General features: G+C 36.6%; 1 protein-coding gene across 1 annotated transcript in view; it reads right to left on the bottom strand.

Moving 5' to 3' along the window:
* Positions 1-947: 947 nt before the first annotated feature.
* Positions 948-22,608, bottom strand: part of LOC114651657 (probable carboxypeptidase X1) — a 115,331-nt gene continuing 93,670 nt past the window's right edge. The window contains exons 8-13 of the mRNA XM_028801492.2: positions 19,081-19,277; positions 10,868-11,047; positions 8,898-9,192; positions 5,906-6,045; positions 2,795-2,897; positions 948-2,547 (exon numbers count right to left, since the gene is read on the bottom strand). Of these exons, the coding sequence (XP_028657325.2) occupies positions 2,267-2,547; positions 2,795-2,897; positions 5,906-6,045; positions 8,898-9,192; positions 10,868-11,047; positions 19,081-19,277 (1,196 nt within the window). The 3' untranslated portion in view covers positions 948-2,266. The remainder of the gene's footprint in view (positions 2,548-2,794; positions 2,898-5,905; positions 6,046-8,897; positions 9,193-10,867; positions 11,048-19,080; positions 19,278-22,608) is intronic.

The raw sequence follows: 22,608 nt of genomic DNA, 5'->3' as shown, positions 1-22,608 counted from the left end.
TTTAACATTTAAAACCCTTGACTTGCAAGAGTCTATGAATGCCAGCATTTTTATATCACTATGCTTACATAGTTAATATGCTATTAACCAACCACCAACAATAAAAGAAAAACATTTATCCAATTTGAAACTAGTGACTGCAAGGTCTACATATTAAAGCCTTGTTATAGAGTCTATCAATCTAGAGGTGTGCATGTTTCACTTACTACATAATGTAACACATATGCTTTGTGTAATGCCAACATTCTTATTTTCTTTCATAAAACTGATTTCATTTTTGCAGTTCAAATATATAAAGACAAAAATGACTATTCTACTGCCCTTAGCAAAACCATAAATAAAGGGAATATAAAAATAGTCATTCTAAGACCAGAAAATGTATTGTGTTGTCTGATTCTTCCTTATCCTGGAAGCTAGTGATCGGGACTAAGTTCTCTAATATCATTGTCTTCACCTTGCCAGTATGACATTTAAAAGGGTCCACAGCATGAAGGAAAAAAATCTAGGGAATTGGAGTTTGCTTTCACAACACATTAAATGAGACTTCAGAAGATGCTGAATTACTGGGGAATTTAAATTGAGCTCTTTATCTTTTGTTGTGTCTTTTTAAAAGGTGTATCAATATATCTCATATATATTTTTTAAAGAAATTAACCTCAGGCACATTACTGTTCAGTAAAAGTCAAATTATCCATCCATCCATTTTCCAACCCGCTGAATCCGAACACAGGGTCACGGGGGTCTGCTGGAGCCAATCCCAGCCAACACAGGGCACAAGGCAGGAAACAATCCTGGGCAGGGTGCCAACCCACCGCAGAAGTCAAATTATATATGTATATCCATCCATCCATTTTCCAACCCGCTGAATCCGAACACAGGGTCACGGGGGTCTGCTGGAGCCAATCCCAGCCAACACAGGGCACAAGGCAGGAACCAATCCTGGGCAGGGTGCCAACCCACCGCAGATATATGTATATTATATATTTAAACTTTGCATTAAATTATGCCAAAGTTAAATTAGGTATATAAAATAAATCTAGTCTGCTTCTGAATTAAGACTGTGGCTGGGCTGCCTGAATAAAATTCCAGACATCCAGATCAGGAAACAGGATTGCACAGAAAATTGATGGATCTATAGTATAGACAGAATATTACATTTTGTGTGAATATAACAGATTAAGCTTTTTCCATGCTGACAAATTAAGAAACTACTTATCTGTTTCCTACCTTTGTCTTAATTTAAGGGAGAAGTCAACCAAAATAACACATTTTATTGTCTAACTAAAAAGATTAAAATATACAAGCTTTAGAGGCACCTCAGGCCCCTTCCTCAGGCAAGATGTATATATTACATCTTTCTTATAGAAAGTCAGTAATTTACATTATTTCCACATCACTTTCACTTTAACAGACAAAGGAATTAAAATGTTATAGTTTTTTAAATGGCATGGTAGAATTTTTCTGTTGAAAGTAAAGTAACCTTTATCTACTGCTGTGAGCTGGGGAGAAAGTCAAAGAGTCTAATGATTGGTGTATTCTCTGTTTTAACACACTGTATGTTTAGCATTTCTGTAAATTGTTACACTCACATTTAAAAAGCAGACTGCCACATACACTGGTGTTCTTTACAGCCCAACTCATCACCTGGCACCCTTGTCCTGTAACGCTTATTTCCCAAACACTCCCCAGACTGATAATTACTTGATTATGTTGACCTCCATTGTAAGTCACTTTGGACAAAAATGTCTGCTAAGCAAATAAATCTCATCTTTACTTTTGGCTCAGTCTGCAGTTTGCCATTTTTTGTTGTTATAGATTCATGCTGGGACGTAGACTTTAAAAAGCGCTGTGTCAGTGCTGATTACGAAAAAGCCACCTATTCATTTTTTAATGAACCCTCTTAGACCAGGTCTTTCCTATCACAGCAGCACTGGGTGCAAAGCAGGAAGAAATTCTGATTAGAGATCTAGCCTTTGAAAGATGCTACATAAACCAAAAACGAATTAAGAGTGAAACAGTTGAGGAATTTTAGCTTAATTTGAGTGGAAAGTATACTTCATTTTTAAGTCTGTTCATAAAATGATTTGATCAGAATTTTACATATCTCAACTTGACATTTAACTTTGGAACTTATTTTGGTTTTTGGGATTTCAGTCTATAATCAAGTAGGTAGATTTTAATTATCAGATTATAAACCCCCTTCTCATAACCACTATACCCAGGCTGTATTATAGTGTTACAGATCTACTGTCTCATCTTGGTTGGTCTATTGCCTGCGGCTACGGTTGTAGGCTTTGGTGCTGGCACGTAATTTGCGCATGCGGAGCTGACGCAGCCTCAGCATCAAGTCCTTGGGAATTTTGCCTCCCTTTGCCAAAATCTCGCGCAGCCTCTGCTTGGGTCTCTTAGTGAGAATGAAGTTGCAAATGGTGGCATGAGGGTCATAGTCAACTCGGCACATCTTAGATGATGGAAAGTATCCTTCTGCTTTAACAGTGATCTCATATTCTCCAGGATTTAAGAGTCGCCAGTAATCTCCATCAATAGCTGAGGACAGAGAAAAATTAGAGATGAAACTAATTAACTGCATATGCCAGCATTCCAAATAAAGAAATCAGGAATGAGAGATGCATATATGATAAGTGGGATTTGTTTGCAAGCTATTTTATGAAGGTAACTATGTACATGATACACACAGGTATTGCAGCAACAATTTTGTTGTAATGGCACAAGTCATTACCATTTAAAACACAACATGAAAGAATCCCACCTAAAAGTCAGAGCCCTTGCTTACCTGTTCTAATATCATGATTAATACCATCAACAGCTATAATGGCATCGGGAATTCCTTCATCTGTATCCTTGTCATGTACCACTCCCTTTATACCTCTATGGACCTAAGAAACCGAATAGGACAAAAAGACAAAATGATTTTTAGAAAAAAAATCAAAGCAACTGTATAGCGAAACATGGTTATTCTTCAGGCAAACAAAGGCACTCAATGCATATGTACAGCACATATTCAGTAAGTATATGTGAAGCGGCCGTGCTGTAAAAGCAACACAATAAATTCATCTATCTATTCATTATCATTGCTCATGTGTCCAATTCATTAACAAAAAGGGCTAAAGCTGTCTTTTTACACTGGATGCCAGACCTGTACTGAATACTGCACATGCAAACATAGCCACACAAATGTATGTTTGGAGCAATACAAAGTAAATTATCAGTACAAACACTTTATATATAATCTGTTTAATCCAGTTCAGGGTCATTTAGAAGTCATCTAATTTCCCAGGCTGCACACCAGTGCGTAATGAAGGAACCAGCTCTGTTCTGAGCACCAGTAAAAGACAAATATCTGCCTATGAATTTGTTTCATTGTACCATCAATGTACAAACAAAAACAAAAATCACAGAACTAGAATTAGAACCTTTAGTAAGCGTTGGGAACAAAACTAGGAATTCAAAATTATAAGCACAAATTACAAAAGCTGAAATCAAAAACAACACGGTGCCAAAGCTGTTGATTCCTGTTCAGCTTCGGCTAAAGTACTGCTGTGCCAGTATCCCAGATACCTAATTAAGTGGCCCCCACCTCCTTAGGTTTCAAATACAAGAGGCAAGGCAGATAAAATAAAAACAGTATATATTTAACATAAAAGAAAACAGAAAAACTAATAAATAACATTACATTAATAAAATTCAAATCACATAAATACAAAGACAAAGCAAAACCAAAAACAGAATTAACTTAAAATAAAAAGTATATTTAAATAACAAAAAATTATTAAATAACCAAAATGTAACTATGTGCCAGAGTAACAACCTTGGGTGTCTCCTAACACAGTTATATTTAGCATTAACAATAATCCTCCTATTAAATTATTTGCATTTTGTAATATTTTATTTATAGTGGCAAGACAAATTATGTGATCCCTTTGGATTTGCATGGTTTCCTGAAATAATTGGTCATAAACTGTGATTTGATTTTCATCTAAGTCATAACTATAGACAAAAATAATATGCTTAAGCTACTAACACAAAATTATAATTCTTCTTGTCTTTATTGAACATACCCATCAAACATTCACAGTGTGTTGTAGAAAAAGTATGCAAACCTTTGGATTTAACAACAGGTTGAACCTCCTTTGGCAGAAGTAATCTCTCACAAGTGTTTCCTGTAGGTGCAGATCAGACCTGCACAATGTTCAGGGGGAATTTTGAACCTCTCTTCATTAGACCACTGCTTCTGCTCTGCTATATTTATAGGATGTCTGGTGTGAACGACTCCCTTGAGGAGTCTGTGCTCTGACTTGGTCACTCCAAAATACAGATTTTTATTTGAAGCCATTCTTTAGTAGATTTACTTTTGATGTTTATGGTCATTGTCCTGCTACATCACCTAACTTCTAATATCTTCAGCTAGCAGAACCACCCTGACGTTATCCTGTAGGTTATCCTCGATAAACTGGGGAATTTTTTAAATCTCGATGATGCTCCAGAATCAGCAAAACAGGCCCAAATCATGATGCTCTCCTCTATAGCTCACTGTTGGTATGATGTTTTTATGCTGGTATGCAGTGCCCTTTCAACACTGTATGTACTGCTGCATATTCTTCTTGAACAATTCAATCTTAGTCCCATCAGTCCACAAAACATTTTCCTAATTGTCATTGCTAAATTTCAGGGATCCAGTGATGGTTCTTTGGAGAACAGTGGCTTCCTCTTTGGCGTCCTGGTTTGGACATCACACCTGTTCAATGTTTTGTGTATGGCTGACTCATGAATAAAGGTATTAACTTGTTCCAGCAATTCCTTCATGCTTTTAGGTGTTACTCTAGGGTTCTTTTTTAACCTCATTGAGCATTCTCCATTGTGCCTTTTGAGTCATCATGGCTGCACACCCACTTCCATACACAGTTTATCTAAATGTAAACTGATGGATATATTCTTTTTTTTTTTAATTAGTTTGTAACCCATTCCAGCAATTCTTGAATCACAGATCTTTTGAAATCTGCTTTTTGCAAAGCAGATGCTTCTCTTGAATAGCAAACTCTAAATATTTGAGTCTTTTTTATAGGTTAACGTTTCCCTAAACCACACCTCCAATCTTGTTTCATTTTGTGGACTCCTCCCATCTCTAAATATCTTTGGTTGAAGTCATCAGCCTAGAAGTCCAAATATTTTTTTCCAACCTACACCTCAGAATGTTTGAATGATACAGTATATTCAATATGTACAGGACTAATAGAATAATTTGTGTGTTTGTTAAAACAGGTTTTATTTGTTCATTATTGTAACTTAGATAAAGATCAGACCATATTTTAAGACATATTATTACATAAATGTAGTTACTTCCAAATATTTCACATTCTCACATACGTTTTTCTTGACACTATATGTAGCATCTTTCTCTTGCACAAAGTTCTTTACAAATAAAAATTGTACACTGTTATATATATTTTTTACAGCTGGAGCACAGTCAAGTTAAGTGATTATTTCAATGAGTCAAAGGTGGAGATTTAGCCAGCAACTTTCTGAAGCTCTAGCCACTAGGCTACATTACCCATAAAATGAATTGCTTCAATGAGATTAAACAATAAATGGGTGAAAATGGCTTATTCTTATACTCAAAAATACCAATTTGTTTTATTTGCTAAAGATATGACAGATAGGAGTGTTTTTCTGTCAAGTGAAAATTTGAAATACTTTGCGTAAAAAATATTTTAACTGTTTTGTGTAAGACATTAATTCACTGTCAAAATGAAACATGATTGATGCATTTATAATGACTAAACATGATATTTTTATTCCTTGTTTCATTTATTGACAAACCCCAAAGTGATTGTCCAAGATAAAACCTGACATTTTATCACAAAAATACTGTTTTTTAGATACTAACCTGCTCCATGTAAACAAGTAAGGATTCCTTATTATTCTCCCACTCAACTGGTAACTCACTCTCATGCGGATACTTGTCACATGACAGCTCAACCGTCACCTCGAAGCAGTTGGTGTGCAGATAACTGAAATCATTCATACCTGACAAGAATTAAATTGATTCTTAGTAATTAATTATTTTAGAATAAATGTATTTAGTTAAAGAGCATACACTGTTTTTGTTTTGTCTCTACATATAACACAGTTAAAACTGTTTGAAAACCCTTCCAAGTGAATTAATATGTTGTGAGAGTGATTAGGACTTACATGCTGGATATTTCACATGCTACCAGACTCTCTTTGCTTTAGATAGATAGATAGATAGATAGATAGATAGATAGATAGATAGATAGATAGATAGATAGATAGATAGATAGATAGATAGATAGATACTTTATTAATCCCAAGGGGAAATTCACATACTCCAGCAGCAGCATATTGATAAAAAACAATATTAAATTAAAGAGTGATAAAAATGTAGGTATAACAGGCAGTAACTTTGTATAATATTAATGTTTACCCCCCCCGCCCCCCGAGTGGAACTGAAGATTCACATAGTGTGGGGGAGGGATGATCTCCTCAGTCTGTCAGTGGAGCAGGAAAGTGACAGCAGTCTGTCGCTGAATCTGCTCCTCTGTCTGGAGATGACACTGTTTAGTGGATGCAGTGGATTCTCCATGATTGACAGGAGCCTGCTCAGTGCCCGTCGCTCTGCCACAGATGTCAAACTGTCCAGCAACGTGCCAACAATAAATCCTGCCTTCCTCACCAGTTTGTACAACACAGAAATCCAGCATTTTACTTTCCTTTACTTAGCTCTCCAAAGGGGTTTAGTTCTATATTCTTCTTTCCTTTTGGTATGGCTTGCATTGGGACCTTCCCTTGTTTCATAAACCTGTCACATCTATATGTTTTCTAAGTCTACTTTTACAGTTACAGGGTTGAAGGTGGCTTCAGCCTAACCAGGACGGGATGCCAGAGTATCAAAGAGCTCATCCATCCCCATCCCTACACTCAATCATACTGCAATAAATATGTAAGAAATGTAGTTGATCCAGGAAACTTAGCAAATTTTAAAAATTGTCTGTTGTCAATCAAAAGAGCTTGGTTTAATTAGTCTATTCACACTTTGTTAAACTTCATATGTTCTTATGTTTGGTCGTCACCACTGACTTGAGCACATGACTTTCATATGATGGCGCTAAAGATTTGGCAAATCTTATACTATGCACTTGAATTGGAATCTTAATTTGGATAAATTTGAAAACACCATGGGAGGTCTGAAGATCAAACATACACCTTATGAGAAGGATTTAGGAGTCATAGTGGACTTATCGCTATCAACTGCCAGACAGTGATCAGAAGCCATTAAGAAGGCAAACCAAATGTTAGGTTATATAGTGCCATGATGTGTGGAGTACAAGTCCAAGAAGGTTATGCTCAAGCTTTATAATGCACTGGTGAGGCCTCATCTTGAATACTGTGTGCAGTTTTGGTCTCCAGGCTACAAAAAGGACATAGCAGTGCTAGAAAAGGTCCAGTGATGAGTGGCTAGGCTCATTCCAGGGCTACAGGGGATGAAGTAAGATGAATGATTAAAAGAGCTGAGCCTTTTCAGTTTAAGCAAAAGAAGATTAAGAGGATACATGAATGAAGTGTTTACAATGTGAAGGGAATTAGCACAGTGGATCAAGACTGTTATTTTAAAATGAGTTCATCAAGAACATGGGGACACAGTTGGAAACAGCAGCCTTTACAGGGTAAATTCCGCAGAAAAATTAGTAAGATTTTCTTTACACAGAGAACTACAGACACATAAGCAACCAAGAATTGTGGTAGACAGTAGGACTGTAGAGAATTTCAAAACTAGATATGATGTTATTTTGAAAGAATTAAGTGGCTAAGACTGGCAAGCTTTGTTGGGCTAAATGGCCTGTTATCATCTAGATTGTCCTAATGTTGTAAAATGTGTCACATAAATACACACGTATTTGTAACATGATAAATTGTGAGACAACACTGTAATGAGCAACTATTAATTTAAATAAATCACAATATGTATGTCAATAAAGAACAGCAAACACAAAAAAAAAACAAGCGGAGTGTTAAGCTCTAGCAGTTTTCACAGTTTCTCTCACTCTTCTTATTAATTTGATAATCAAGTTGTGTTCAATCTCTAAGTTCAACATTCATTTCATAGGGGTATATTAAATGTCTTCGAAGGATGGCTTAGCACAATATTTGCAGAAATGCCTAACTTCATCAAAAGAAAATGCTACAAAATTGTGAGTTTATGAACAGAAATTAAAAAAATGAATATCTGCAGACAGGGGTACATCAGTACTTTTCCTGCACCTGCTTTTTTCATTTTTTGGACATATCTCGTATGCACTGGGGTGTAGTGATGAATGTGGTTGTTAAAAAAAGGGTCTGCAAATCATTGACTCTCTGGATCGGGATAAAGGCCCATCTGTGAAGATCCTCTTGTGGTAGTTGTTGAAAATACTGCAGATGGTGTGTAATATCAGCAAATATGGAAGGTCAAGTGCATTTTGATGCAATGCAGTTGTCGATATAAATTTTCTAGACATCAGATTCAATATGAGGCTTTTGGCTGTTCCTGGCTGTTCAGAAGACAAGGAGGCTACTAGCTGCTGAAACTGCAGACCTTTCACATTTTGCATTTCATGCAAACCGCAGTTAATAGACAATTTTGATTATTGCTAAATTTTCAAATACATGCTTTTGAAGTGTAAATGGATTGGGGGGAATTAGCGGTTCTTTGGTGCATACAAGCCACAACAGTTGGCTTGCCTTGATTCCATATAAATGTGCGTCACCTTTTTTTCATTATTGTTGTCCTGAACAGTGTAAATTTCTTTTTATGTATGTTAAACAATATCAATCAGCACAGCTAATATTTTGGAAAAAAGGTTAAAAAAGTTAATACTTACTTCCTGGTACAGTGTGCCAGTTGGCTCCATTGATTATGTTGTTTTCTCTCATGAAGTCTTCATTGTGGCAGGGCCTGCGATCGGGGTCTAACATGACTCGATTTGTTGTTGCGTACACTGTTGCCAGCCAACGGAAGAAGCTGTCATCTGGTGTGGGTGTCAGCTCTTTTGGAGCCCAGTCCCTAGTCATATCGTATGGGTAGGTGACCACTAACTCCCCACCATGCAAGTTGGCACTAAGGACAAATGGGATTTCTTGCATCCAGTTTATCACTGCTCGTGTCTCTAATGCAACCTGATGAATGGGAAAAGAAAATTTAGCTTGAAGTTACAGGAGGTGATCCCTCTGGAATTTGGAGTGTTCCTTAACACTTTTGCTACAGAAACAAACATCAAGCTTGCAGTAAGATGTGTTCTTTGTCTTACCTACTTGACCTCACTTGCAGTATTGTGAGATCAACCACCAGAAGGGAGGATCTGGACATGGACACAACAGGATCCTAGTCCAGCACAATTCCAGTTAAATTACTAGGATCAATACATGAAACGAGCTGAAAATTCACCACAAGTATGTAATACAAACAAAAATACCTGTTGGAAAGTGACTTTTGCCTTTGCCTAGAGGGTTAGTTTGGTGCTTAAGCTAAATAATATTTTTTAAGGATTTATTTTTTGTCTTGCCTTTATTTATAAGGAGCTGTTATTATAGATACTCTAGTTTGTTATTCCAGTTAAATTACTGTACTAAACTCAAAGCACAGTAAACAGTACAGAAGTTTAAAGAATTCACACTTAATTAATGCAGTCATTGTCCAACCCGCTATATCCTAACACAGGGTCACGGGGGTCTGCTGGAGCCAATCCCAGCCAGCACAGGGCACAAGGCAATCCAGAAAAATTCCTAATTAATCAATAAACATGCAAATCTTCTTATCTGATTATTTTACTTTCACTAAATAAGCTCATGTTATCTTTGATGCTCAAGGAGCTGTTTGTAAATAGCTTCATTATTATCTTCTGTGCAAATTCATATGTGACTGCCACCAGTGCTGTCCAAAGGGTTTCCATTCAATATCAGGAAAACCCTGCTCATGATATCATTGTGACATAGAATTCCTTACCTTTCTAGTTTAACCTTGCTGAAATGCATCATGAATACTGAAACGCATGGGCATATGAGGATCTCCCACCGAACTCTGTTGAAGTGTGCACTACCAGTATTGGGTAAGAGGGGGTGCCCATGCTAACTGCATTATCTCTTCCTTCAGAACTGACAAAACCACCCAACAAGAGCAACTGAGTCCCACCCAGTAGCTCCACTCCTTCCTGTCCTGCACTATAAATATCAACGTCACTGGAAGGAATGGTGTCATACTAGGAGCAGTGTCCCCGCATGTCGGATATCCCTGAACCTGATCTTCTCAACAGGGAAATATCATTAGAGAATCCAAATAGGTTAGTGATGCAGTGTTGATGCCTCTTTTCTGATTTCGCACCTACGAGTACTATTTTCAGTTCCCTTGTTTGGACTCTAACATTAAACAAGGTGGCCCAGTAGGTCTCCCAACTTTTTCTGAGGACTCCTCTGCTCTTTTGTACCTTCACAGTACATTATTATTTTCTTTATTATTTATGAAAACACTTCACGTGGGCACCAGAAAAAGAGTTGAGCTCACGATACTCTAGAATTGTAAAACTCTGAAGGAAAGCTTTCCTACAGTCAGGTAATTTGACATTCCCTGTGATGGGATGAACAACGGCATTTGTCAAGTATGACATCCCCTCTGACTAGTGGTCGTGTAATGTGGCATTGGCTTTAAGCACATCAGAAATATTCCCCCACACTTTTCTGTCCAGGGCTCAACGTTTCAGAGGTTTTAGGGTGCTAGAATATTGAATAACATTTCTCAATCCTTATCCTTAACTTTTTTTGATTGTTCCATTAAAACTTAAGAGCAATAGCACCTTACCAGAGCATCTTCAGAGGTATAATATTCAGGAATGGGGATGTAGTGATTAGGAACCTTTTTCTCATCCCCTTCTCTCTCCTGTGCATCCCACATCACAGAATTCAGATCAGCAAAATTGTGGTTCATGTCAATTCCTTCATAACTGTAGCGTCCAAGTGCCCAACCGGAGAGTTCAGATCCCTATGTAGAAAATAACAACAGACAGAGCTGTGGGTGAACATACAAATAGGAAGACAGATAAAAACATATACTTATCTGGATGAGACAACAAAGTGATTTTATATGAAAATTCAGGCTTTTGTCTGAACCTTGTATGAAAATGTGAAGTCCTCAAGGTCTCAATGTGAAATAAAGTTCTGCAGACTCTGACGATAATAACTTAAACTCAATACATTTAGCTGCTGTCGTCTAGTAAAACTAGGTCCCAGAAAGCACTCCACTGTCAGACAGAATAATCAGCAGTGTAATAAAGTTTCCGCTCTAATTTCTTGGTCAATGCTGATGATGGTGAAAACTTCACATTAGCAATTTGTGCACATATTAAGTCTTTCATTAAATCTTAAAAGCATCTTTGCCAAGTGTCCATATTAAAGATTTCTGAATCACTGTGGTTCAATTTTAAAGCCAGTTTTACTGAAATAAGCAGATTTAGAAAATGGAATGCATGTATGTTTCCATTTAACATTTTTTAGCATTTTGCAAATATTCTTGTTTTATATTGCTCACACATGCCTTATTTCAAAACAATGATATTTAATGATTAAATGTTTTACTTTATATAATAAAATTCTTTCTGTTTTCCAAGTAAATGTATTTGAAATCAAAACCTTTAAAGTTCTCACATGGTGAAAGTACATTAAGTATTTCATAAAATGTATGTTTATAATGATGATAATCATAGACATCTCTTGCCAAGAATAACTGGATTCCTACTTCAGGGCACGCAGGGTGAGGCGACAAGGCACGCCTTAGGAGGATTTCAGTAAGGGTGGCATTTTCACATAACTTTTTCTTTTTTTTAACATTACAAAATAATAATACAAAACCTTAAGAATTAAATACAAATCCAGTGACTTTCACATATATACTATATGAAAAATTGAAAGAAATATTTACATTTTTAAAGTTTCAAATTTTACATAATGCAGTTTTCTATATATACCTCAACACACTATGAGCGTTCAAGAATCAAAATGGCAAATGCACATTTTGAAGCCACACATTGGTCCGTTCGCGTTCATTTTCCTGATTTTTACATATCTGCAGAAGCTCTATTGATCAATTCTGGAACAATGATAGAGTAAAGTCATAATGGTAAAAATGATTTGGGAAGCCCATACCGCCTGTGATTGACTCTGTATGTTGCTACAGCATACTGAGGCTACAATCAGACTGCAGTTGAATGTGTTCCAATTCCATTTCTTGGATCATATATAATTTTTTTCTTTGACTATTCAAATATGTTTTGCAAGTGATTCAAATGTGATATGAATCTGCAAAATGAATAAAAATGTATTAATCAGACAGGTACAACCTAATAAACAAATATGAGCTACATGCTTACTTCTAATTGCGTACAGTACAGGATGTGTTTGAGCATTTGAGGCAAGACATTGCAGAAAACATGTAGCAACTGCAAATGTTCCTTCTTATTTTCTCTTTTTCATTTCACATTTCTTTAAAAAGATCAAATCTGTATCATATGAGTGAAAAATATATTAAATTTGAACAATAACATAAAAAATCTCTTTTAGAGTGGCTGTCAATTTAACCCACCAACCTACAAAGTAGCTTACAATGATGGTGACAGTACATTTATAATTCTGTATGCAGCCCCTTAAACAATAATTATAAAGATTACAATTAGACCCTTGTACTAAACTGGCTAGCATATCATAAACACAATATTCAATGAAATAGACATATAATGATTATTTTTAAACATTTAGTCCACTCTGAAGTTCTCCCTGTGCCACATGCCAAACTAAGTAATACTGTGGATATTAGCAGGCCTAACACATGGCTCAAATCTTGTGTAGGACAGAATATTATAGGTTTATGAGGCATTGGGAGAAATGGGACCTGTTCTACCGTGACGAGTTACATTTGAACCAGAGAGGCAACAATGTGTTTGGAAGACATATGAGTAGGTTAGCTGAGGATTGTTTAAACTTGGGAATATTGTCGGCAGGGAGTTTAAGACAGGCCAGGTTTAGAACTGTACATGATGAGATGAACTATAGTGTAAAAACAAATATGCAAAGTATGCATAGTAATACAAATCCTAACCCAAAGTTTAAGAGGAAAAGTAAAATAAGTAACACATAAAATAGCTTAGAATTATAAAAAAAAACAAGTGAGTTGGATTAGCATAATTGTGTTATTATAGCAATAACAGAAACCTGGCTAAATAACAAAGATGGCGATGAGTACAACATAGATAGGTACACATTTTTAGCAAGGAGAGAAAGAAAAGAAAAGAAGGAGCGTTGCTGTTTATGTAAAACAGAATTAAATGCAAGTGTTCTTCAGTTGGAGGATGAATCACATCTTAGTGAGGACATTTGGATTCGTCTGCAAAGCATTAGGGAAAGAGGCCTTATTTTAGGAATGTGCCATAGACCCCCCAATACAGATGTTAATTTCAATGAACATCTTTTTAATAATATTAAAAAAGCAAGTTTACAAGGGGATATTATAGTCATGGGGGAATTAAACTAACTGAAAATTAACTGAGCTAAGTTTTTAGACCTATTCGGCAACTGTTTTTTAAAACAGTATGTTAAAGCACCAATGTGGGGAAAAGCCTGTCTAGATTTAGTATTTTCTAATAACCAGGATAGAATTCCAGGTGTAGAGGTGATTGAACTGCTAGAGTCAAGTGACCATAATATAATTCAATTCTCAGTGTTTTGGCAGGGTGCGGAAAGAAAGACTAAAACTGTTTTTAATTTTAGTAAGGCACATTTTGAACAGGTGTTTTAAAGTCTTAAAGAGATACACTGGGATAAGCTTGTAAGTATAAAAACTGTCAAGGAGCAATAGATTAGGTTTAAAAATGTTTCATAATGCAGGACAGGTACATCCCATAATTTGGACTTAGTAGGAAATAAAAAAAAATCTGAAGTGGGTAAGTAAGGAGATAAAAGAGAAACTGAAAAGTTAAAAACAGTTGTATAAAGAGTATAAGACTAATAACTGTAATGAGAATTATAGAGGACAACCATTAAGAAGGATATTAGAGATGCTGAAAAGAATATAGCAAGTAAGCTGAAAGATGACTAAAGAGATTCTTTTAGTATTTTAGTAGTAAAATAAAAGTCAAGCAGGAGGTGAAGTACAGCAGGAATTGTATAGGGGAACTAAAATGTACAAACAATGAAATAGCAGATACTCTAAACTTGCATTTTCTGAGGTCTTCACATGTGAAACAGTGGATAACCTCCCAGCAGTATCAGGGACTACTAAGGAGGTACTGAGGGATTTGAAGATTGTAGAGGGAGAAGTACTACTTACATTAAATAGGCTAAGATCAAACAAATCACCAAGAACATATCATATTTATCCTTGAGTGCTTAAGGAGATAAGTGAATACATATATAAACCCTTGAAGCATATTTTTAGGAAGTCATTGTGCACTGGGAAACTTCTGAAGGACTATAAAATGTTAAATATTACTCATTATATAAAAAAGATGTTTTGACAGATCCATGTAACTATAGGCCTGTAAGCTTAAAGTGCATCATAGGTAAATCAATGGACACAATTATTAAGGATAAGATTGATCAACACATGGCAAGAACATTTTTACTGACTTTTACTGAACAGCCAGTGTGGGTGTAGATAAGTGAAGTCATGTTTCACCAACATACTGGAATTCCATAAGGAATCAACAAAAAGATATGACCAGAGTAGTCCATATGATATTATTTATCTTGACTTTCAAAAGAGTATGAAAGTTGGGTATCAAACTATAAGAAGTGAGAGTTTAGGGTGTAGTGTGTAGACTGGTGCAGAATTGGCTAAAACGTAGGTAGCAGTGTGTTATAGTGCAAGGAACCTTATTATTAACTGGGTTATATTAAGAGTGGTGACCCACAGGGGTCAATGGTAGGGCCGCTGCTATTTATAATATATATTAATGATAGGATACAAATAAAAATAACAGGCAAGTTAAGTTTTCAGATGATACCAAACTAGGTGGACTGATAGATAATCTAGATTCCGTTGAATCAATACAGAGGGACTTGGACAGCATACAGGGTTGGGCAGATTTCTGGCAGATGAAATTTAATGTAAGTAAATGTGAAGAATTACAGTGCATCCGGAAAGTATTCACAGCGCATCACTTTTTCCACATTTTGTTATGTTACAGCCTTAGTCCAAAATGGATTAAATTCATTTTTTTCCTCAGAATTCTACACACAACACCCCATAATGACAACGTGAAAAAAGTTTACTTGAGATTTTTGCAAATTTATTAAAAATAAAAAAATTGAGAAAGCACATGTACATAAGTATTCACAGCCTTTGCCGTGAAGCTGAAAATTGAGCTCAGGTGCATCCTGTTTCCCCTGATCATCCTTGAGATGTTTCTGCAGCTTAATTGGAGTTCACCTGTGGTAAATTCAGTTGATTGGACATGATTTGGAAAGGCACACACCTGTCTATATAAGGTCCCACAGTTGACAGTTCATGTCAGAGCACAAACCAAGCATGAACTCAAAGGAATTGTCTGTAGACCTCCGGGACAGGATTGTCTCGAGGCACAGATCTGGGGAAGGTTACAGAAAAATATCTGCTGCTTTGAAGGTCCCAATGAGCATAGTGGCCTCCATCATCCATAAGTGGAAGAAGTTAGAAACCACCAGGACTCTTCCTAGAGCTGGCCAGCCATCTAAACTGAGCGATCGGGGGAGAAGGGCCTTAGTCAGGAAGGTGACCAAGAACCCGATGGTCACTCTGTCAGAGCTCCAGAGGACCTCTGTCGAGAGAGGAGAACCTTTCAGAAGGACAACCATCTCTGCAGCAATCCACCAATCAGGCCTGTATGGTAGAGTGGCCAGACGGAAGCCACTCCTTAGTAAAAGGCACATGGCAGCCCACCTGGAGTTTGCCAAAAGGCACCTGAAGGACTCTCAGACCATGAGAAAGAAAATTTTCTGGTCTGATGAGACAAAGATTGAACTCTTTGGTGTGAATGCCTGGCATCACGTTTGGAGGAAACCAGGCACCGCTCATCACCAGGCCAATACCATCCCTACAGTGAAGCATGGTGGTGGCAGCATCATGCTGTGGAGATGTTTTTCAGCAGCAGGGACTGGGAGGCTAGTCAGGATAAAGAGAAAGATGACTGCAGCAATGCACAGAGACATCCTGGATGAAAACCTGCTCCAGAGCGCTCTTGACCTCAGAGTGGGGCGACGGTTCATCTTTCAGCAGGACAACGACCCTAAGCACACAGCCAAGATATCAAAGGAGTGGCTTCAGGACAACTCTGTGAATGTCCTTGAGTGGCCCAGCCAGAGCCCAGACTTGAATCCGATTGAACATCTCTGGAGAGATCTTAAAATAGCTGTGCACTGACGCTTCCCATCCAACCTGATGGAGCTTGAGAGGTGCTGCAAAGAGGAATGGGCGAAACTGGCCAAGGATAGGTGTGCCAAGCCTTGTGGCATCATATTCAAAAAGAATTGAGGCTGTAATTGCTGCCAAATGTGCATCGACAAAGTATTGAGCAAAGGCTGTGAATACTTATGTACATGGGATTTCTCAGTTTTTTTATTTTTGATAAATTTGCAAAAACCTCAAGTAAACTTTTTTCACGTTGTCATTATGGGGTGTTGTGTGTAGAATTCTGAGGAAACAAATGAATTTAATCCGTTTTGGAATAAGGCTGTAACATAACAAAATGTGGAAAAAGTGATGCGCTGTGAATACTTTCCGGATGCACTGTATATGTAGGAAGTGAAAATGTTAGATGTGAATACACAATGGAAGGTCTTAAACTTGAAAGTACACATTATGAGAAGGACCTAGTAATAGTAGTATACTCATCACTATCAACTTCCAGTCAGTGTCCACAATTCATTAAGAAGGCTAACAGAATGTCAGGTTATATAGCACAATATGCAGAGTACAAGTCAAAGGAGGTTGTACTTAAGCTTTAAAACACACTGGTGAGGTGACATGATTGAAGTGTTTAAAATTATGAAGAGAATTAGTACAGTGGATTGAGACTGTTACATTAAAATGAGTTCAACAACAAAAAGGGGACACAGAATCTTGTTAAGGGTGAATTTCTCACAAACATTACGAAAAGTTTTTCTTCACACAGAGAACCATAGACACATGGAATAAGTCACCAAATAGTGTAAAAAATAATAGGTGTTTAGGGACTATTAAAACTAGGCTTGATGTTATTTTGGAGAAGTGGGCAGTACTGGAAAGCGTCGTTGGGCTGAATGGCCTGTTCTCAAGTAAAATTTTTCTAATGTTCTACTGTTTACCCATGATTCCTGTTTACTATATCGCCACTAATGGATGCAAATAATTAATCACTATCCAATCAATGCACAGCATCAGTTTTTCCAGTGAAACTATGAAGAACCTTTTTCACATTCCAAGAGCAAGTCATTGATGGTGGTGAGCAACAGAGTAGAACAGTTGTGGAGTTTTATCAGAAGTTTTAATGTAAACTCATCTGAGCTATATCTGTGCTCATAGTTTGAACTAAATCTGTCTCTAACTATGGATTCAAAGTCTACAGTTGCAGTCCTTTGGCCGTGTTTATCATTGATTTTTTCTTTGCTACATCTGCATCTCCTATGCTATGCCAGTTTAAGAATTATTATTATTGGATTATTATCTATGTTGTAGCCTAGAGTTTTTTGCCCCTTCCCCAGTGTTTATGATGGGTCTGTGCCCATATATATTGCATTGTATATACTCTATACTGATTGCATTATTTTGTAAAATTTTATTGCCGGTAATTTCTAGAATCTATTTAAGGCATTAGTCACACTGTCTTAGATAGATAGATAGATAGATAGATAGATAGATAGATAGATAGATAGATAGATAGATAGATAGATAGATAGATACTTTATTAATCCTAAGGGGAAATTCACACCACCATCAATATAAATATAAATATAAACGTACAGTATCTCATATTTACGCCATGCATTATAAATAGCAGCACCTTTTAGCTTGCAAGACAAAATTTCAAACAGAAGAGTTAATTTAGAGAAGTGTGCAGGAGGAGAGATACAGTTGGGTATCATTTCACATTCACTTTCCATTTATACATTTACATAGTTTTAAATGCATATTTTGTGTTTTATTGGGTTCAAGGTTTTTTTTTACTAAAGTAATATCTTCTTATATAATACGGTACCGTGGTTGTCCATTTGTCTGTCCAGGATTTTAAATCACCTGTAGCTCGCAAACCATTTGAACTATTGACCTGAAATTTGGTACACATATACTATGTGACCTCTATTGTCCGCTTACGGGGTGATGATTTTTATTACTCTTTTTATTTTTATTTTATTTTATTGTAGAATTTACTCTCAGCAGCAGCCAGCAGGGGAGCGCATGCATATGGGCGCCGTTCTCATTCCCTACCACCGTCACTTCCTCTACCTCTCATATCTTAAATCATTCTTAAGGCAGATTAAACACTTAAGTGCCATCTTAAGTGAAAAATTAAGGAAAATGTACTAAGTAATTGCAACACAAACACTGACTTAATCAGTTTTAACGTGAAAAGATGCCAACGAAAGAAGAGAAGAAGCGGGCCGCTAGGGTGGAGACAAGAAGAGCTGCTCAGGAAGCAGCAAGCGCATCAACCTCTGAGCAAATGAATGCTAAATGTAAAAAGAAAGAGGATGAAAACTAGGAATGCTCAAGTCAAGTGTATTCACTGCACGTTATAGTACAATAAGCCGTTACTGGTATATATATATTTTGTCTGGTATTCAGAGAATGTACTATATTGTTACGGCTGTATAGCAATATGTATTGTATGTAAATTAAGTGTATCATCTCATGCCTAATAGGGATACGTGCTGAGTGGGTTTTTGGTACAGCCACTTAAAATGTATCTTGCCTCAGACTGCATTATTTAACATGATGTCATCTATAAATAACACAAATATCTAACTAGATAAACAGTTAGGACATAATCCCCAAAGTAAGGCTCACTTTACTTTTTTGTATGCCTGCTCATATCCATCAGGGTTCATGGATGGCAAGAGGTGAATTCGTGTTTCTTCCACCAGCCTGACGATGCGGGGGTTTCCATTCTTGTATTCCCGGCACATGTACTGCATTAGGTTCAACAGGAGCTCCCGGCCAACAACCTCATTACCATGCATTCCAGCTACATACCGAAACTCCGGCTCTCCTGGATTAAAAACAGGACATAAAAAGCAAGGTGATTAATAAAGAAGGATGAATAATTTTTTAAAACAAGAAAACTGCAGTCTAGATCCAGTTTCTGCTGTAAATATTTAAATCCAAATTTCTAAAATTTGTACAAATTTGTAGAACTGACCCTTCAGCTATTTTTCAGTTTTCAATGGAGGTTCAACTAACTCTTTAGATTTTTACAGAAAAGGAGAGAATGTGATAGGAAAGCTGGATTATTCAACAAAAACTACACATTTCACCAGTTTGTAGGCAGTGTCCTTCATTCTCTAAAGCATTAAACATCGTATTGTGAAATTTTCTAAAACAGAAGTGGAAGTCCGTGGGTAATATAATTTTAAAAAGCATTGTGGGCAACTACCTGAAAACCAAAGTAGTACGCAATATACGGTATTTGCTGCCTGAAACTAACAAACCACTTTAGCTTCAAATATAATCTTTTAAGTGAAAAAAATCAGTTAGCTGCTTATCACATTGCATGTTCCTTTTACATATTCGTTAGGCATGCAAACTGTTTTGAATTTTGTGTTTCAGTAACATTACTGATTGTTTCTTTGGCTGTTAAGTGTTTGTGGATTAAGAAGGATCATCACTGAAATTCAAAGTTACATACTGTATAATGTTCACAGCATAAGAGCCCAGATGTCTGCATGTTTACTCCAACTGAATCCACTCAAACCTGAATTACTATTCACTAGAACTCTTGACCACTTATGAAACTTTCCCATCTTCCTCTGTGATTGACCCTAGACTCATGCTTTGAATCTCACGTTTGTGCTGTAATTAAAACTTTATTTAGTCATCTATAGAGCATCAGGAGTTTGGGACTTAGACTCTAGAAGCAATGTCTTGAAAGATTTTTGCATGCATTAATCATTTACTGTGTGGACTACTGAGATTCCCTATTTCACGGTTTTCCTACATAAAAATTCAACAGGTCACAATAGGTTCAGAATGCTGCTGCAATGGTCTTCACTCAAGATAAACCGATGTGAGCACATTAACCCTCAGCTGGATTTTCCACTCTGCCTTAATGACCATTAATAGATGATCTTTAGTACCCTATTACTGACTTAGAAATTTGTTACTTGATTAACCCCAGAAAACATGCCTGTTATGCACCAATTAGACAATTGAGATTAGGTCACGCTGGCCTTCTTACTGTCATAAAACTCTGTTTCACAAGTCAGTCAAGTCTATTTCAGGGTCACTGTCTGTTTTTGACATACAAATCCAGCTTGAAAGCATGACTGCCCCCACTGATTTTTAAATTGTTAACTTAAACTTAATTTATGGACTTATTTGTTTTGATTTCTTTGTATGTGTGGTTTACTTGGGTTGTTACCGACATCTAGTGTAGGTTTCATGTCAATAGCCCCATTAGAAATATATTTACTGAGAAAAACGTTGATGCATTCAATACTTATTTTCCCTGCTTTTGTTGATGCACCACAAAGTATCCACAACTGAACACTCTCAAAACCAAAATAGAGGCCAACCCATCTATGGATAACAAATACATTTCAAAGCACTGATATGACATGTTCTTGATCCTCCACCAACTTTAATAAACACTTTCATGAGATAATCTATTTTTTTTGCCCATAAAAATATTTTATAAAGGAAAGAAGTTGCAAAGTGACAGAAGTCATTAATTTAAGTCAATTTCCGAACCTGCTTATTTCATTTTTGTGTTGTGCAGCCAGGAATCCAACCTGGCAGCCTTTGGGTAAAGACATGAAGCAATTTACTGTGGGGCACATTTACTGTACACATCACTCATGGCGGGACAAATTGAAGTTTACCACTCAACATGACAGGTCTGTGTTTAGGATATGGGAGAAAACTGGGTAGCCCAAAAAAAAGTACACAAACATGAAGAGAATGAGTAAATGCTGCTATGATGGTAATTAGGTCAGAGTCCAAATTCAGGAAATTGGAATTGTGAGGGAGGTGAACTAACCATATTGCTACCATGTTCCTCTTATTTAAGTCATTCATTTATATAGAGGTTAATTGGTAATCATCGTGTAAAACTAATGCAGAGAATGACTTTTTCATTCTGCACAAACAATATTTATTTACCTCGTTCTCTCCAAATACTGATGTGCCTCTTCCCTGTTTAATGTTTGCCTACTTCCATATTACTCCATACTGTATGTTCTCTGTCTAATCAGAATTTAATTTTGCTTTTATAACTTCTCAAATAACTTGTGTGTTTGCCTTCAGCCTTCCCTGTTGCTCTGGATACATTTACTGTTGCTGTCAATCTTCTTCAATGCCAAGTGGGCTGGTAGTAATTATTTGAGGGAAAGCTAAAGTGATACTGTATGTCACTGTTCACTCTGCATGGAGACAGCGCACTAGTGTTCAAGTATGTTTTTGTTTCTTTGAAAGCCTTCAACTATGTAATCCCACTGCCAAGATCAAGTTTGACATTGGCGGCCACAGTTTATCAAGCAGCAAAGCAATGCTACCCAAAACAAAGTGTTGCCAGCTCTTACGCTGTTCATCAAGGGGGCAAAGTCACAGTCTACACTGGATAATATTAAGCATTGTATCTCAAGGATCACAGCAGATATCAATATGACTATCTGGGATCACAGAGAGAACAGAATGAAGAATGAAACAAGCAGAAAACAAATAAAATGAAAAAATGATGGGTGCAAAACAATCATTTTTTGCATTACACTTGTGTTGTTTTAAAACCAGTTTGGAAAATTTGCTTGGAATGTCATTCTCTATATTACCTCAAGGTAGAGGATTGATAAAATCTTAAAACCTGTTAGAAACAGGTTATAATGGACACACATCTATCTATCTATCTATCTATCTATCTATCTATCTATCTATCTATCTATCTATCTATCTATCTATCTATCTATCTATCTATCTATCTATCTATCTATCTATCTATCTATCTATCTATCTATCTATCTATCTATCTATCTATCTATCTATCTATCTATCTATCTATCTATCTATCTGTCTAAAAGCAAGCCCTAAAGGAACTGCTCAAGAGGTTGCTTGGCCCAACAAGGTTACTACAACCTGCTACTTCCCGTTAGGTGACTTCTACTGTACCATATAAAAGGAGCTAAGCTCAAAGGTAGTTGATTTATGACTGCAAGGAAAAGAGAATAGCCATTGAAGGCACAAAGTTTGAAAAAAAGGACCCTAGCCCTGCAAACTTAGTCTTGAGCTAAGACACCTTTTTAACGCTGAATCTGGACAAAGTTTTATTTCTAAAGAGTCTCATTCTGTTAACTGAAGAAGTATGAGGAAAGACTCATATATACATACATATA

This window comes from Erpetoichthys calabaricus, chromosome 5 (genome assembly GCF_900747795.2).
Source record: "Erpetoichthys calabaricus chromosome 5, fErpCal1.3, whole genome shotgun sequence".
NCBI classification, from domain to species: domain Eukaryota; kingdom Metazoa; phylum Chordata; class Cladistia; order Polypteriformes; family Polypteridae; genus Erpetoichthys; species Erpetoichthys calabaricus.
Note: the sequence above shows the minus strand (reverse complement) of the source record. Positions and strands in the feature narration are given on the sequence as shown.